Source organism: Heteronotia binoei, chromosome 5, assembly GCF_032191835.1.
Source record: "Heteronotia binoei isolate CCM8104 ecotype False Entrance Well chromosome 5, APGP_CSIRO_Hbin_v1, whole genome shotgun sequence".
Taxonomy (NCBI): Eukaryota; Metazoa; Chordata; class Lepidosauria; order Squamata; family Gekkonidae; genus Heteronotia; species Heteronotia binoei.
The window spans coordinates 21,820,794-21,837,812 of NC_083227.1; the positions used below are offsets into that span (position 1 = coordinate 21,820,794).

At 46.9% G+C, this 17,019-nt stretch overlaps 1 protein-coding gene across 1 annotated transcript; it reads left to right on the top strand.

Annotated features, from left to right (window-relative positions):
* The first annotated feature begins 6,205 nt into the window (after positions 1 to 6,205).
* LOC132571188 (zinc finger protein with KRAB and SCAN domains 1-like) lies at positions 6,206 to 16,342 on the top strand. Its single transcript, XM_060237883.1, has 6 exons — positions 6,206 to 6,748; positions 8,385 to 8,484; positions 9,997 to 10,079; positions 11,530 to 11,659; positions 12,557 to 12,658; positions 13,787 to 16,342. The coding sequence occupies exons 1-6, from the start codon at positions 6,233 to 6,235 to the stop codon at positions 14,533 to 14,535; spliced, it is 1,680 nt and encodes a 559-aa protein (XP_060093866.1). The 5' UTR covers positions 6,206 to 6,232; the 3' UTR covers positions 14,536 to 16,342.
* Positions 16,343 to 17,019: the final 677 nt, after the last annotated feature.

A 17,019-nucleotide genomic window follows, 5' to 3' on the forward strand; every position in this document is an offset into this window, starting at 1 on the left:
TCTCTGTCTCAATTGCTTCATTATTTCAGCACAAGCTTTTGTGGACTCTAGCCCACTCTTTCTTCCTTAGGGCTTTGTGATTGGCATGCAGAAAGACCTGCAAGGGGTTAACAACTCAGGGGTAGGATGGTCTGTATCTTTAAGACCTGCAGCGAAGAAGGAGGTGGTGGTGGTGGTGACAATTATGATGATATTGGATTTATATCCCGGTCTTTACTCTGAATCTTGGAGTCAAAGAAGAAGAAAATATCGGATTTATACCCCGCCCTTTACTCTGAACCTCAAAGTCTCAGAGCAGCTCACAATCGCCTTACCCCACAACCAACACCCTGTGATGTGGGTAGGGCTAAGAGAGCTCTCCCAGAAGCTGCCTTTTCAAGGACAGCTCTTGCAAGAGCTATGGCTGACCCAAGGCCATGCCAGCAGCTGCAAATGGAGGAGTGCGGAATCAAACCCAGTTCTCCCAGAGAAGAGTCTGCCCACTTAACCACTTCACCAAACTGGAAAGTCAGGCTTTTCTTGGCAGTGGAGCAGGATACCATGTCCCTGAAACAGATGTTATTTCAAGCACAGCTGCAGGGGCTGTTTCAGAAGCTGGCAAATCTTGGCAGGAATTATCTTCTCCCAGCTGGGTTTTCTTTTGTCTACGGGGACAAATGAAGGAGATCTGGGAAAAAAAATTGGGGTGTGTGTGCATTCTTAGTGTTCAATAAAAGAACGTCAATGTTAACCACAATAGATGTTCCTAACACACTATTCCAAACAATTGCCATTTATTCTCAGGAACAAGCCCTTAAACCTGGCTTTACCCCGCTTCCTCCAATCTGAACACGCACCGGGCATGCCAGTTCCCTTTCTGGCACAGCTCCTGTGCTTGGATGTGGAAGGCAGAAATTCTGCCGGTGAAAGGTTTCCCAGCGTTGTCCAATAGTGATGAAGACAACTGTGTTCTCTGATGGTTACAGCACTGGAAAAGGGACTTAGAAACTCACTTTCGTATCCTTCCTCTGCCAGAGAAGCTTGCTGGTTGATCCTCTCCATCAGCCTGGTTGCCAGGGAAGCTTGCTGGTTGATCCTCTCCATCAGCCTAACCTACTTTGCAAGGTTGTTGTGATGATAACAACGGCCCCCGTGGCACAGTGTGGTAAAGCAGCACTACTGCAATACTGTGGTCTGAACTCTGCTCACCACCTGAGTTCAATTCCGGTGGAAGCTGGATTCAAGTAGCTGGCTCAAGGTTGACTCAGCCTTCCATCCTTCTGAGGTTGGTAAAATGAGTCCCCAGACTGGGGAAGGCAATGGCAAACCACCCCATTAAAAAGTCTGCCGTGAAAACATTGTGAAATCAATGTCACCCCAGAGTCGGAAACGACTGGTGCTTGCACAGGGGACCTTTCCTTTCCTTTCCATAGGTCTGGTTCACAAGTGGACATTTTCCACAGCAGTCTTTTATTTTGGACAGACACCTGTGGTTCTAGCAGTGACTGAAAAATCCATAGGGGACCTTTCCTTTTTCCTTTCCTGTGATGATAAATACTGGGGAGAACAACTGAAGATGTTGGGGAGAAACACAAGATATAAATAATACCTGACTGCATAAATAAACTGAAAGGGCATTAACAGGAAATTAATCTAGATTACACCCTGATTTGGATAGCTCAGGCTAACCTAATCTCATCACATCTCAGAAGTTAATCAGGTTAGCATTCGGATTGGGAGACCACCAAGAAAGTCCAGAGTCCCAACATGGAGGCAGGTGATGGCAAGCCATCTTTGTTCATCTCTTGCCTTGAAAACCCTGCAAAGGTTGCCAGAAATCTGCTCCCTTTTCACAGCACTTTCCATCCCCACCACCACCAAGGTAGTCCCCTATGTAAGCACCAAGTCGTTACCAACCTATGGGGTGACGTCATATCATGACATTTTCTTGGCAGACTTTTTACAGGGTGGTTTGCCATTGCCTTCCCCAGTCGTCTACACTTTCTCCCCAGCAAGCTGGGTACTCATTTTACGGACCTCGAAAGGATGGAAGGCTGAGTCAACCTTGAGCCAGCTACCTGAACCCAGATTGAACTCAGGTTACAGGGCTTTTAAAACTTGTGTTGTATTTAGGGTTGCCAACCTCTGGGGTCTCCAGGTTACAGAGAACACTTCCCACAGAGAACATGGCAGCTTCAGAAGGCAGACTGCATGATACACCATAGATTCTAGCAGAATTCCATCCTTCGTTGGAATATCCTGGGCTGGAAATGACAAACTTAAATTGACATAGCTATGGGACCCCGTGGAGACCATACAGTCTTTCCCTTGAGTCACATGTGCAGTACAGCCAGTCAGACTCTGACCAGATGGGCTACCATTCTTTTGCAGCCTCAATTTCCCTCTCTGTAATCATAAGCACAATAGAATTCCATGGCGTTCTTGTCAAAATTCACTAAAACATAAGAACAGCAAAAGAAAAGTTTCTGGATAAGGCCAGTGGTCCAGCCACCAGTTTCACAACCCCACTCCCACCAACTGAAAACTCCAGCTTATATATGTGATATTAACCTCTGTCCTCTTATCACTGGCCACACCACACCTTGGCTGTTTAAATGCCATTGCCTGTCCCTCCCATCCCCCTCATCCACATAGCTGAGCTAGGGATGCCAGCCTCCAGGTAGGACCTGGAGATCCCCTGGAATGACAGCTCATCTTCCAGACTACAGAGATCGGCACCCCTGGAGAAAATGGGCGCTTTGGAGGATGGACTCTATGGAAATATACCCCATTGAGATCCCTGTCCTCCCCAGGCTTCACCCCCAAATCTCCAGGAGTTTCTCATATGAACATATGAAGCTGCCTTATACTGAATCAGACCTTTGGTCCATCAAAGTCAGTATTGTCTTCTCAGACTGGCAGCGGCTCTCCAGGGTCTCAAGCTGAGGTTTTTTCACACCTATTTGCCTGGACCCTTTTTTGGAGATGCCGGGGATTGAACCTGGGACCTTCTGCTTCCCAAGCAGATGCTCTACCAACTGAGCCACTGTTCTCGACCTGGATCTGGGAACCAATCTCATATTCTGCTGGTTGCCAAAGGGGATCTGACAACCCTATTAAAAAGCCGTCCCCTTCTTCTTTTGCCTTCTGTCTTTCCCAGCATCAGGATCTTCTCCAGTGAGTGCTCCCTTCTCATTTGGTGGCCAAAGTATTTGAGCTTCAGCATCTGACCTTCCAGGGAACACTCTGGGTTGATTTCCCTTAGGACTGACTGATTTGATCTTCTTGCAGTCCAAGGGACTCTCAAGATTCTTCTCGAGCACCACCTCTCATGGATTGCTGCCTTGACGTGGCAAGAGGGCTTGCGCGGTTCAGTGAGGCTGTGGGCTATGCCATGCAAGGCTACCCAAGATGGACAGGCTACAGCTGAGAATCCAGATAAAATGCGATCCACTGGAGAAGGAAATGGCAACCCACTCCAGTATCCTTGCCAAGAAAACCCCATGGACAGTAACAAAGGGCCCTCCTTATAAGCATGCAAATGACCCCACCCGAAACCCAACACACATAACTATAGGTGCAAGACTTGTCTAAAGTTCCTTGATTGGCCTCCACCCAGAATCTAGGTGGCTATTGTCATGGAGCCTCAAGCTCAGCCAAGTCACTGGTTGCCCCAAGGCAACTAAGGAAAGTACATAACAAGTTTCCTGCCCGGGGGCCTAAAAAAAAAATGGAGGTGTTGCTAGGAGACCAATCAGGCCTAGATGTTTGGGGCTGGAAGTGCAGTAATGGATAGGATTAGAGGGTGCCACATTATTCGCCCACCCAACCTTTTGGTGTGCCTATTAGATTCAAGGCTGAGGAAAGACCCATGACACCCTGGGTAAGGTTTGCCAGCCTCCAGGAAGGGCCTGGAGTTCACCCAAAATTACGACTGATCTCCTGACTATGAAGGTCAGTTCCCATGGAAAAAATGGCTGCTTTCAACAGTGCAGTCTATGACATTATACCCAACTGAACACCCTCTCCAAACCCAACCTCTATCTCAAAATCTCCAGGAATTTTCAAGACCAGAGCTGGTACCCTATCCTGGACCCTGCTCACTGAAACTACAAATGCTCATCTGTGGGGCTTATTGTTCAGTTGCCACATTCTGTGGGTAGCCCTGGTGATCTGAAGCAACAGAACAAAGTCCAGTTGGAGTCCAGTGGCACCTTTAAGAGCAACAAGCTTTAATTCTGGGTATAAGCTCTCATGTGCACACACACTTCTGATCTGAAGAAAACTGCATGCTCACGAAAGTTTATACCCAGAATAAAATTATGTTGGCCTTAAAGGTGCCCTTGGACTCAAGCCTTGTTCTGTGGGGAGGAAAGATATTTAATGCTAACCCCCAGGTGAGGCCTGGAGTCTTCCTGGAATTATAGTTGATGTCTGTGTGGAGTACACAGGTCAGTTGCTAGCGTTGCCAGATCCCTGACCACTGTGTGTGTGTAAATGGCAGGGGTTGTTTTGTAGAAAAATAGGTGGTGGAGCTCATCCAGGGATTGTTATGCAGTTGCACATACTATTCAATGGACAAGGAGGTGGAACTCTCAGAAGGAGGAGGAGGAACTCTCAGAAAGGTTCAGAAGCTGCGCTTCCACTGAATCTGAGGCCTGGTAAATGGTGTGTGTGTGTGTGCATGCCAGAGCCAGGTAAGGAAACTTCTGGAGGTTTAGGGGTGGAGCCTGGTGAGGACAGGGACCTCCGTGGGGTACAATGCCATATAGAGTCCACACCCCCCCCCCAAAGCATCCATTTTCTCCATAAGAACATAAGAGAAGTCATGTTGGATCAGGCCAATGGCCCATCCAATCCAACACTCTGTGTCACAGTGGCCAATATATGTGTGTGTGTACATACTTATACACACACACACATATATACAAACAGATACACACATATATACACACACACACACACACACACAGGGGAACTAATCTCTGCAGTCTGGAGATGAGCTGTAAGACTGGGGCCCATGGGACAAAATTAGGGTTGCTATGTCTGTGCTGGAAAACACCTGGAGACTCTGGGGGTGGATCTGGGAAAGGGCAGGGTTTGGGCAGGGGAGGGGCCTTAGCATGGTACAATGACACAGAGACCACCCTTAAAAGCAGCCATTGTCTATAGGGGTCTAAAAAACAACTGTGTCAGAAATACATACTTACGACAAATTTACAGAAATCTATATTATATTGTGCAAAAGCATCCAAAATTCATTCCAAAGATATAAATCACATAGAGAGCATAAAGTTCCAAACAAAAAGTTCCCAAGGATGGCTCCGGAAAATTCCAAAAAGTCTATAAGGAGTACTACTACTCAGAAGTAAATTCCAAACGGAGCCCTTCCACTGATGTCGGCTTCCGAAGGAGAAAGTCTTGCCTTCACGCAATCACCGGCTTAAATCATGTTCCTTCCGCTGCATTTGCAGCTTCTTCACCAGCCAACTGACAAGGTCCTCAGACCAGCTTCTCTCAAACGCCCATATTACATATTTCAATTGACTCCAGAGGTTGGACTCTTAAGGCATCACAGTGCTGCTGCGCTCCCTCCCGCCCCAAACTCTGCCCTTCTCGGGCTCCACCCCTAAATCTCCACAGACCTTCCCAACCAGCAGCTAGCAACCCTGGGGGTCTCTTAGCACAGGAATCCCAATCAAATGTTCTTTCTGATTCTGATTAAACTGAGGTGCTCCTCCCCCTTTGCACTATGTGTCTTTAGCTCAGGGAAAAGATTCTCTCCTTGCAAACAGAAACGCCCCTGGGGGGATGGCCTTGGGCTATTGGCAGCTTTTGACAATCACCGCTCTTTTGTCTCCCCAGTCAAACTCATCAACTGGGTCATCCTTCCACCTGGAGGATTATAAAACCATCCCCAGAAGCAGAATTGGGCCTTCCCTGGCGTTCATAAGAAGAGCACAAGTTGGAGCGCAAAACTTTTCTTCCTGGAATCCCTGTCTGCCAGCCGGATTTTGGTTTGCTCTTCAGTTCTGGATTTCAGAGGCAAGAGAGGAAGGTTATGGAGCACAACTTTGCAGCCCCCAACCGAGGAGCAGCAGAAACTATTTGGATCGTGCCACTTGAAGATGTGGTGGAAGAACGGCCTGGATGGAGAGCATGGACGGAGGGCAGAGAGGAGCCCTGCAAGGGGCTGCACCAGCGCTGGGGAGCCCAAGGACAGGATTTCTTAAAGGACCTGGATTCCCCTCAGATGGGGTGGAGGAAGGAGCCCGGCCCCTGGGAGGACACCAAGGCCTTCCTGGCCTCCTTCGAGCAAGTGGCCCTAGCCTGCCAGTGGCCCCGGGAAGTGTGGGCAGCCCGGCTCCTGCCAGCTCTCAGTGGAGAAGCCCAGAAAGCATTCGGCAGCCTAGAGGCCACAGACAGAGAGGATTATGGGAAAGTTAAGGCAGCCATCTTGCGCGGGGAAGCCAACCGCATGGAAACCCTGCGCCAGCACTTCCGGCAGTTCCGATACCAGGAGGTGGAAGACCCCCGCCATATTTACAGCCAGCTACGGGAGCTTTGCCGCCAGTGGCTGAGGCCGGAGAGGCACTCGAAGGAGCAGATCCTGGAGCTGCTGATCCTGGAGCAGTTCCTGGCCATCCTGCCTCCGGAGCTGCAGAGCTGGATCAGGGCCGGCTGTCCTGACAACTGCACCCAAGCCACGGCCCTGGTGGAGGATTTCCTGTTGAGCCAGCCAAGAGCGGCCAAGCCAAGGAAATGGCAGGTGAAGTAGCGGTATTTAATTGGCAGTAATTCCAACCCGATGCAGATTGTAGAACGAGTTGTTGGCATCATGCGCTAGAGTTGTCAGCTCCAGGTTGGGAAATACCTGGAGATTTTGGGGGTGGAGCCTGAGCAGGGCAGGATTTGGGACTTCAATGGGGTGTGTAATGCCATGGAATTCACTTTCTTCCAAAGTGGCCCTTTTCTCCAGGGGAACTAATCTCTGTCACCTAAAGATCAGGTGGGCATCCTATTAATGTAGGCCAAAGATTTCCCCAGCTCTAAATCCTGCCCTTTTCTGGGTCTTATTCAGGAGTGGCCAAACTTGCTTAATGTAAGAGCCGCATAGAATAAATGTCAGATGTCAGAGAGCTGCAAGACATGAACGTCAGATGTTTGAGGGGAGAGAGGGAGGGAGGAAGGAGGTGAAAGGGAGAGGTGGAAAGAAAGCAACTTTAATTTTAAATGTGTTCTCTAAGCTGCTCGCTGGCTTGTCGTGGAGAAGTGATTTAAAGAGAGAAATGCCTTCTCCAAGCCAGGCAGTTGCGTGGTAGGGGCTTCGACAGCCACACAATATGTGTGAAAGAGCCACATGTGGCTCCCGAGCCACAATTTGGCTACCCCTGGTCCAATTGAAGACACTTTACAAATAAAGACCTTAACAGCTCCCTGGTTCTCACCAGGCTTATTGAAGGCCTACAAGCCATGTATCAGCCTGACTATCTAAGAAGTTGGCCAAATTTTTGTCCCTATGACAGCTCCTCAGCATTTAAGAGGGGTACAACAGGCAGAAATCCAACAGGTTCAGCATGACCTCCATCAGTGAACAGGCGAGGGGGGTAACCCTGTCCCTATGGATTTTTCAGTCACTGCTAGAACCACAGGTGTCTGTCCAAAATAAAAGACTGCTATGGAAAATGTCCACTTGTGAACCAGAGCCTATGGAAAGGAAAGGAAAGGTCCCCTGTGCAAGCACCAGTCGTTTCCGACTCTGGGGTGATGTTGCTTTCACGTTCTCACGGCAGACTTTTATTATGGGTGGCTTGCCATTGCCCTCCCCAGTCTTTTACACTTACCCCCCAGCAAGCTGGGAACTCATTTTACCTACCTCGGAAGGCTGAGTCAACCTTGAGCCGGCTACCTGAATCCAGCTTCTGCTGGAATCGAACTTGGGTCCTGAGCAGAGAGTTCAGACCACAGTCCTGCAGTCCTGCTGCTTTACCACTCTGTGCCACGGGGCCACTAAAAAAAAAAGCTGTTGTTTTCAATTAGACCCAGGTAAGGGCAGGCTTTAGAGCCGGGGAAACATCTTTGGCATACATTAATAGGACTCCCAACCTCCTCCTGAGCAACATGAAACGGGAGTCTCACAGCACCTTCTGAGGCCAGTGAAATTTATTCCAGAATAAGCATTTTGTCCGTCCAGACTTGCTTCATCGGATGCACAAAGTGTACATCAATAGCACCTAAATGTATCCTTTGAGTAAGCAATAGAAAAGGGGGCTGAGGAGTGTGTTATTCAGGGAGAATTCCAGGCCTCACCTGGAGACTGGTAAACCTACCTGGACTCATGTTTAATTGTATTGCAGGAGACTAGCACAGCAACTCCTCCCAGCAACTGGTCTTTCTTTTTTCAGGGGGGCCACTTGAGCTGTCAGGATTTACAAGAGACCCTCTTCAATCCTGCTGAGGCGCTGAGCGACAAGGAAGCTGAGCAGGCGGAAGTCAGTTTGCCAGGTAAAAACGCCCTGCCTAGTCCAGCACTCTGGGTCATTTGGGTTTGAGAGACAGTTCAGGTGTAAAGGCCAGGTCTCTTGGGCAGGTGTGGGTTTAATTAATTTCAATTTCACACGGACAGATTTTTCCATTGAGTATTTTTTTTTTAAAGTTTGTCTCCTCTCTCTAGCAGCTTCCTTTTTCTACAAATGTTTTCTTCTCCACATGAATAGATTTCTAGCAATCTTCCTTTGCATCTAAAGAGATTCAGATCTGCGTTTAAATACGTGGCAACACCCCCCCCCCTTCATGGGGATTTCAAGGCAATAGGTATTCCATGGTGGATTTAAAAAAATATATTAAGAGGGGAGAGGAATAGCCACCACTCTAGGAATGAGAGAAAACAAACACAGAAAGAAGCCTTCTAAATGACCAACACAGAAAGATTAAAAAAATACATCGAATACAAAGAAATATTGATGAATCAAAGTATTGACAGCTTAATATTCAGCACACTTTTGAAATTTATCTTCAGGTATAACTAAGAGAGAAAAAATATTGATAGCCTGAAGGATTGTTATTTTCCTATGAATTATTCTTCATGTACTTCATACTTCCCTCCTCCCACTAATTTGAGGAAGGTCTTGGCTAAGCGTTGAGTGCCTCCTTGATTTGTCTATAAGATAAAATCATGCCAGCTTTCGAAAAAGTGTGACATTCTGGCTTCAGGTAGGGCCCGGATCTCTGTAGGGAGCTGATTCTACCAGGTTGGGGCCAGGACTGAAACAACCTTGGCCCTAGTTGAGGCAAGGCGGGCGTCTCTTGGGCTGGGGATGGCCAACAGATGTTGGGAGTTTATTAATAATGTTTATTAAGTGCATAAGATAAAAAATAGGACTACAAAGGAAACCAATTGTATAGAACTGCAGTTATCAATATATTTCTTAAAAAACAAAATGGTGATATAGGAGCTTCTCTTAATGCATCCAATAACTATTTCAACTTGTTTGAACTTGCCTGGTCCACACTCATAAGGTGCATGCCTGTCTGTGTTAAGAAAGGCCACGCAGCCACACAGAGATCAAGCTCCCTTGCTATCAGAGCCACACACACCAGAGCCCGCTTCGGTGGGGTAAGGCGGGATATAAATCGAATAAAATAAATAAATAAACACACCTGATGTAGCCAAACTTCCTGGAGCTTACAATAGGAGGAAGAGCCCTGTAAGCTCTTGGAGGATTGGCTACATCAGAGGGGTGTGGCCTAATGTGCAAAGGAGTTCCTGCTACCAAAAAAAGCCCTGGATACAGGTAGAGGTAGATCCCCATGGAGCCTGACAGAGAGTTAATAATAGATTCTGGTAGTCTTTCAAGTGCCACTTATGGTGATCAGCTCTGGCTTGGGGGATTCCCGTCGGAACTGTCCAGATTTTGCAAAACTTTAACGAACGATGAAATTGATTCACTTCTATCCCAAGGGAGGAACGGCTGCACCGATTCCCCTTCTAAAATCTCTCCCTTCCATCCTTCCCAGGCAGTGGAAGCCAGTGGTTCTGGCACTCCAGTTCATCACTTCCTCCTGGAAGACAGGAGAGGATCGAAGCTGGGCAGGTGGAGGTACGTGATCCTCAGGTGGGCCAGTCTGCAGTCTACAAGGCAGGTGTCACTCCCACTATCTCCCACTTGTCTGTGATTGACTGCTGTTTCTCTTTCTCCGAAGTGGGACATATGGGTAGAGGGCGTCCCGACAGAGGTTAGATTCAAACCCTGAGGTGCGAATGTGGGCAAATGCCCCAAAATGTTCCTACTGATATCTGTGAAATAAGAGAGGGTATATGGGAATAATTGAAAAGAAGGTAATTTCTATGCAGCCCCAGCCCCACGGATTTCCGCATCAGCATATGTAAATACAACTGGAACCGGTATGAAGATAACCAATATAAGATCCTATGTGAATTGAACAGCTGCTGCTTTTAGAAATCTGGCAACAGTGGACAGAGTTTTCCATGCCAGGGTATGCTACATGACATTACACACCCCACTCCCATCGTTTTGAAGACAGCAAGCAAGATACTAGCCCTACTTGAGATGTTTCCAAGATTTTCTTCACAACTATCTTCCCCTCTCTTGCCCGTAATCAGGGCTTTTTTAATAGCAGGAATGCACAGGAACGCAGTTCTGGCTGGCTTGATGCCAAATAGGCAAATTAGTTCCTACTAGGCTTTTTAAGAACATAAGAGAAGCCGTGTTGGATCAGGCCAACGGCCCATCCAGTCCAACACTCTGTGTCACACAGTGGCCAAAAAACCAAGTGCCATCAGGAGGTCCACCAGTGGGGCTAGAAGCCCTCCCACTGTGCTCCCCAAGCACCAAGAATACAGAGCATCACTGCCCCAGACAGAGAGTTCCAACAATTAGCTGTGGCTAATAGCCACTGATGGACCTCTGCTCCATATGCTTATCCAATCCCCTCTTGAAGCTGTCTATGCTTGTAGCCGCCACCACCTCCTGTGGCAGTGAATTTCATGTGTTAATCGTGGGCACTCAGTGAAATTGCTGAGCAGTTGGGTTAAAATGGACAAAAGGAAGTACTTCTTCACCAAAAGGGTGATTAACACATGGAATTAACTGCCACAGGAGGTAGGGGCAGCTACAAGCATAGAGAGCTTTAAGAGGAGATTGGAAAAAAATCTGGAGCAGAAGTCCATCAGTGGCTATTAGCCACAGGGTATTGATAGAACTCTGTCAGGGGCAGTGATGCTCTGTATTCTTGGTGCTTGGGGGGCACAGGGGGAGGACTTCGAGAGTTCTGGCCCTGCTGGTGGGCCTCCTGATGGCACCTGGGTTTTGGCCACTGACACAGAGTGTTGGGCTGGATAGGCCATTGGCCTGATCCAACATGGCTTCTCATATGCTTTTTTTTCTTAAATTGATCAAAGAATGCTGTGAAGGCGAGACTTGCTTGAAACCGTATAAGATTTGTGCAAGGACTGGAATTGTTTTTAATGTTAAAGAGTTCAAGGAGATGCATCTTTACATTCTCTCTCATGCATTTCTCCCATTCCAGGCACTGACGACGCTTGAGGAGACAGGTGTGTCTTTGCACAGGACGGAGCAGCGTCTGACCCAGGACCAAAGCCAAAGGACCATGTTTTGGCAGGTCCTGCCAGACACCAGTGGGAAAGTAGATTCTTTGGGTAAGGGTCTTTTCTGCCAAGGCTCATGCTGTCCAGTCAAAATCAGCATCTATCAAGTCTCTCTGTATGTAGAATCTGAAAGACGAGATAGAGACCAATCTGCTGTTTCAAATTTGAAACATATGCACACAAACACATGAAGCTGTCTTGTACTGAATCAGACCTCCGGTCCATCAAGATCAGTAAGATCAAGAGCCAGTGTGTTGTAGTGGTTAAGAATGGAGGACTCTAATCTGGAGAACCGGGTTTGATTCCCACATCCATTCTCTACACTGAGCCTGCTGGGTGACCTTCGGCCAGTCCCAGTTCTCTCAGAATTCTCTCAGCCCCGCCTGCCTCACAAGATGCCTGTTGTGGGGCAAGGAAGGGAAGGGGATTGTAAGCCACTTTGAGTCCTTCAGGAAAGAAAAAGTGGGGTATAACTACATTCTTCCTCTTCTTCTTGCATAGAGTAGCAGTGGCTCTCTGGGGCCTAAAGGGAGGGGTCCTTCACATCCTTGACTACCTGAACCAGCCGTACATCAAGTCCAGCATCTCGTCCCATGGAGTGGCCAATCCACTTCCTTGCAGGCCCAAAAGACAAGGCAAAGAGACCAAGGTCTTCCCTGGATGCTGCCTCCTAATACTAGTCTTTTGAAGTAGAGAGCTTTAAGAGGAGATTGGATAGGGAGGTTCTCTTTAGTCAGCGTGACTAGTGGTCATCGACTGCATGTTTTTCAAACGCAGGTGCTTTTTTACTTGCCACATATGTGATTGGATATTATATTAACCAATTTCATGTTGTAGTTTTATATTTATGTTTTTGTACTGCTGGACAACTAAAAGCTAATAATCCATAAGTATTTCTTGTCCCATAGGCCCCAATATTAATTTTTTCTTTCTCTTTCTGCGCTCAAGAGGCAGTTTTGGTTCCCAGAGCTGGGAACCTCCTGGAGAAAGAAGGAAACATGTCACTCTTGTTCCTGGAGGAAAGAGAGGCATTCACAGTCCGAGATTCAGGTAAGGGATCCATCAGAAGGCTGGGGAGCACACAGACCCTCCCCAGACATATCCCTTTGTTTCTTCTCTCCCAGAAATCCTTTACAGAGATTCTTGGCTGAAAAAAGAATGAATCTTGCAAAATGCCATAAGCATGCAAAAGATGGTTTTGAGATCCCATTATTTAAAGCAGGGGTGTCAAATGTATGGGACAAACCTACCTACCCACCCAGGTCTTCAATCGGGCCCACGGAGGGCTCTTCTCTCCCCTACCCCCCCCCCCTCCGGTCCTCACCCTGTAATGTTCCGAAGCCGCCTACGACGTCCCCAGCTCCTTCTGCCTTCTCTTTGCAAAGGCTGAAGCTGAAAGCAAAGCTGCAAAGAAAATGAGGAAGTTTTGTGCTGGATACAATCAGGGCTTTTTTTGGTAGAAAAATCCCAGCAGGAACTCATTTACATATTAGGCCACACCTCCTGATATCACCATTTAACCATATGCATCTGTCTCCTATTTTGGCATATTTATTACTACACTGTCCCCTCCCCGCAAAAAAACACATGGTGAATGGTGGCCTGGTGGCCATATATATTTAGCTTGTTATTGCTGTTTAGCCTTTATTGTTGTTTAGCCACCCTGAGCCTGCTTTGGCAGGGAGGGCAGGATACAAATAAAATAAAAATCAATTTACATAGGTCAAAACATCTTCATTAAGTTGTATGCTAGTTTGCTGTCCACCTAGGTAGAGGCATCTCTCTCTCTCTCTCTCTCACACGCACACACAAACACAACTGGTAACTTCCATCTCAATGTTTCTGAGGAAGTGGGCATCCACCTGAAAGCTCATACCTTGAAGAAAACACTGTTGGGCTTATCTTTGGATATCTGTTGCTTCAGACCAACATGGCTGCCCACCTGCACTGATGTGGAAATACTGTTTTGCATAAGTATGGGCAGGACTTCTTTTGTAGAAAAAGCCCAGCAGGAACTCATTTGCATATTAGGCCACACCCCCTGACACCAAGCCAGCCAGAACTCCGTTTCTGAGCGTTCCTGCTCAAAAAAAGCCCTGGATACAACCCACAGGAGGAAAGAGAATGCCAAATTCCAGAACAATGTAAAATCTATCTATCTATCTCTTACTCCTGCAGGTGAAGAGAAGGGAATTCAGTTCCAAATGGATAATCTTTCCAGTGGAGGAAATAAACCGGGGGTCCCAGAGAAGCCCCAGGGGGACATGGTGTTGACACCTGAGATTCAAGTGGAAATATGTGAGTCTGAAGGAGAGTGGAGGAAGAAATCCCTGCAGGGGCAAAATGATTCCCATGGTCTCTCAGAAGGTCTGAAGGCTGTCTGTAGCCAAACCCACTCTGAGCACCCAAGGAAGGAAGAGCCTTTATTCTCCAGATATGGTCAATGGGATGAATGTTCCACATCAGAAGACAACTCAGTCCTTGATGAACATCAGAGAATCTCTACCGGAGAGAAATCCTACAAATGTCCAATCAGGGGGGGTTTCCCCAAGGGAGTTCATCTGATGAAGAACCAGAGTGGCCATATGGGAGAGAACGGGGAAAGCTATTGCCCTGAGAATGGGGAAAGCTTCACTCCAAAGACGTTAAGGAGACATCTGAAAATCCACCGTGAGCAGACAACATACACGTGCCCGGTGTGTGGGAAAAGCATCAAATGGAAACATGATTTGAACAGACATCTGAGAATCCATACAGGAGAGAAACCGTTCAAATGCCCTGAATGTGGAATAAGCTTTTCTCGGATCGATGGCTTGTGCCAGCATCGAAGAAGTCATGGAAGAAAGATGCCTTACAAATGCCCCGAGTGTGGGAAAGACTTCAGTCAACGGAGATTAATGGCCATACACCAGAGGATCCACACATGACATTTTCTTAGCTTCTTCGGCACAAACAGGTGGTCTGAGCTTTCAGTCCTCCTTCTGCCTCCTTTTGGACCTCTGGATCAAACCATACTTCATAAGAATTTATAAGGATCAGACCAATGGTCCATCAGGTTCAGCAACCTGTCTCACACAGTGGCCAACCACCTCTGCAAGAGGGCATAGAGGCTCTGGGAATCAGAGGCTTAGTGCCTCTGAAGGTGGAGGCTCACCTCAGTCACCATAGCTACTATCCACTGATAGATTTATCTTCAGAAATTCACCATAGCTACTAGCCATTGATAGAGACTTATCTTCCATTAATCTATTTAATCCCCTTTTATAAGAAGTTACAAAGAGCCCTGCAGGATCAGACCAATAGTCCATCCAGTCCAGCATCCTGTCTCACACACGGAGCCAACCAGTTCCTCTGAAGGGCCAACAACAGGGCATAGAGGCCGAGGCCTTCCCCTGATGTGGCCCCCTGGCTCTGGGATTTAAAGGCCTAGTGCCTCTGAGCATGGAGGTTCCCCTCAGTTACCAGGGCTAGTAGCCACTGATGGATTTCTCTTCCATGAATCTATCTCATCTCTTTTTAAAGTTGTTTATTCCTGTCGCCATCACTACATCCTCTGCCAGCCAGCACACTTAAAAAGATAAGAGAAGCCGCATTGGATCAGATCACTGGCCAGTCCTCTGGCAGCCAACTCCACATTTTAATCATTCTCTGTGTAAAGAAGTATTTCCTTTTCTCTGTCTATTGTGAGAGACACAAATCTGCACAAATTTGGAAACCCTCTCCTTCTTCCCTGTCCCCATACAGCAACATTAAAGGACAATAATTCCGTTATCTTCAGGGCATCTAAACTTAGATGTCACTAATTTCTTTTCCAACAATTCTTAGGCACAATTTTAAGAGCCGGAATGATGTAATCATGGCTTACAGATATGGCCTCACAGAAACTGAGTTAGAACATGAACGAGAGTCAGCATAGCGTCCTGGTTCATGTGTTGGGCTGGGATCTGGGAGACCCGGGTTCTGATCCACACCCTGTCCTGAAAACTCTCTGGGTGGAAAGCTCTAGGACTCACAGTAAAACTCCATGGTACCATGGAGTTCTATCGCAAGTCCTAGAGCGTCCCCTGCAGATGTCTCTGGCACGATGTCACTTCCATGTGATGTCATCGTGCCATGTGCAAGAAAGTCCCCCACTGCAGCGGCATAGGGACTTGGCAACCCTAAATTGTTCTCAATCAAGGATCTATAGACCCAAGTAAAATAAAATAGAGACACACTTCCCCCAAAATGTATATTGGAGCCAAGCAAGTTTGTTGGGCCAAACAGAGGCCTTGCAGTCTGACTGTTGCTAGGCCAGCCAGATGGACAAAAATAGCCAGCTTCCTTAGACCTCAGAGGTCTGTCTCCCTGATGGAGCCAGCTGCAAGAGACCTTTTCTTCCTGTTGCAAGGAAGGTTATCAAATCTCCTGCATATAGTAAAACAGACACTTAATTCTAAGTTTACAGGAGGGCAATTTTTAGTTTTCCACCCGTCCAAAAAGATATGTTTGGTTATAAGCTGAATATTGATGCCTGTTATTGATTTTATTCTAATACCACTTTTCAAAATTCCTGAAGTTTAGAGCATTCTATCCAGAAATAAAGGTATGGCCCTAGTTGTCTTCAGTCTTTCCGGCATTTTGGGTTAGCAGGATATATGGGCTATTTTTTGCAGGGTGAGATACCAAAAAGATAATGCTTTACTTGTAGTTTTACATCTATGATATTAGAATTAAAAGGTGGTGAAGTCCAAATTAAGTTTAATTCTTCTTCTGATAACCTCTTCCTCATAGTTTATGCCACTTGTTTGGTGTGTTAGAGATTTGTTGCTATTACATATAAAGCCACCTAAATAAATTTCTTTTAGGTTTGTGAGTATTTAAGAATCTGTTCAAATTCTGTTAATGGTAATTTCATGATTTCAATAAGAGACAGAAGTACAAAGTACAAACTGAGAGCCAGTTTGATGTAGTGGTTAAGTGCACGAACTCTTATCTGGGAGAACCGGGTTTGATTCCCCACTCCTCCACTTGTACCTGCTGGAATGGCCTTGGGCTAGCCATAGCTCTGGCAGAGGTTGTCCTTGAAAGGGCAGCTGCCGTGAGAGCCCTCTCAGCCCCACCCACCTCACAGGGTGTCTGTTGAGGGGGAAGAAGATAAAGGAGATTATAAGCCACTCTGAGACTCTGATTCAGAGAGAAGGGCAGGGTATAAATCTGCAGTTTTCTTCTACACACGTGGTTTTTGAGCCTAATTTAGTTTCCAGTGCATTCTTGGTCAAAAGAACATTTTTGTCCATTATATCACAAAATGTCGTTATTTTCACCTTCTTCCACGTTGAGTAATTTGTAGAATTGCCCTGGTGCGATTTGTAGAATGTTGGTGCAATCTGTAGAATTGCCTTGGTGTACAAATGATTTTATATCTTATT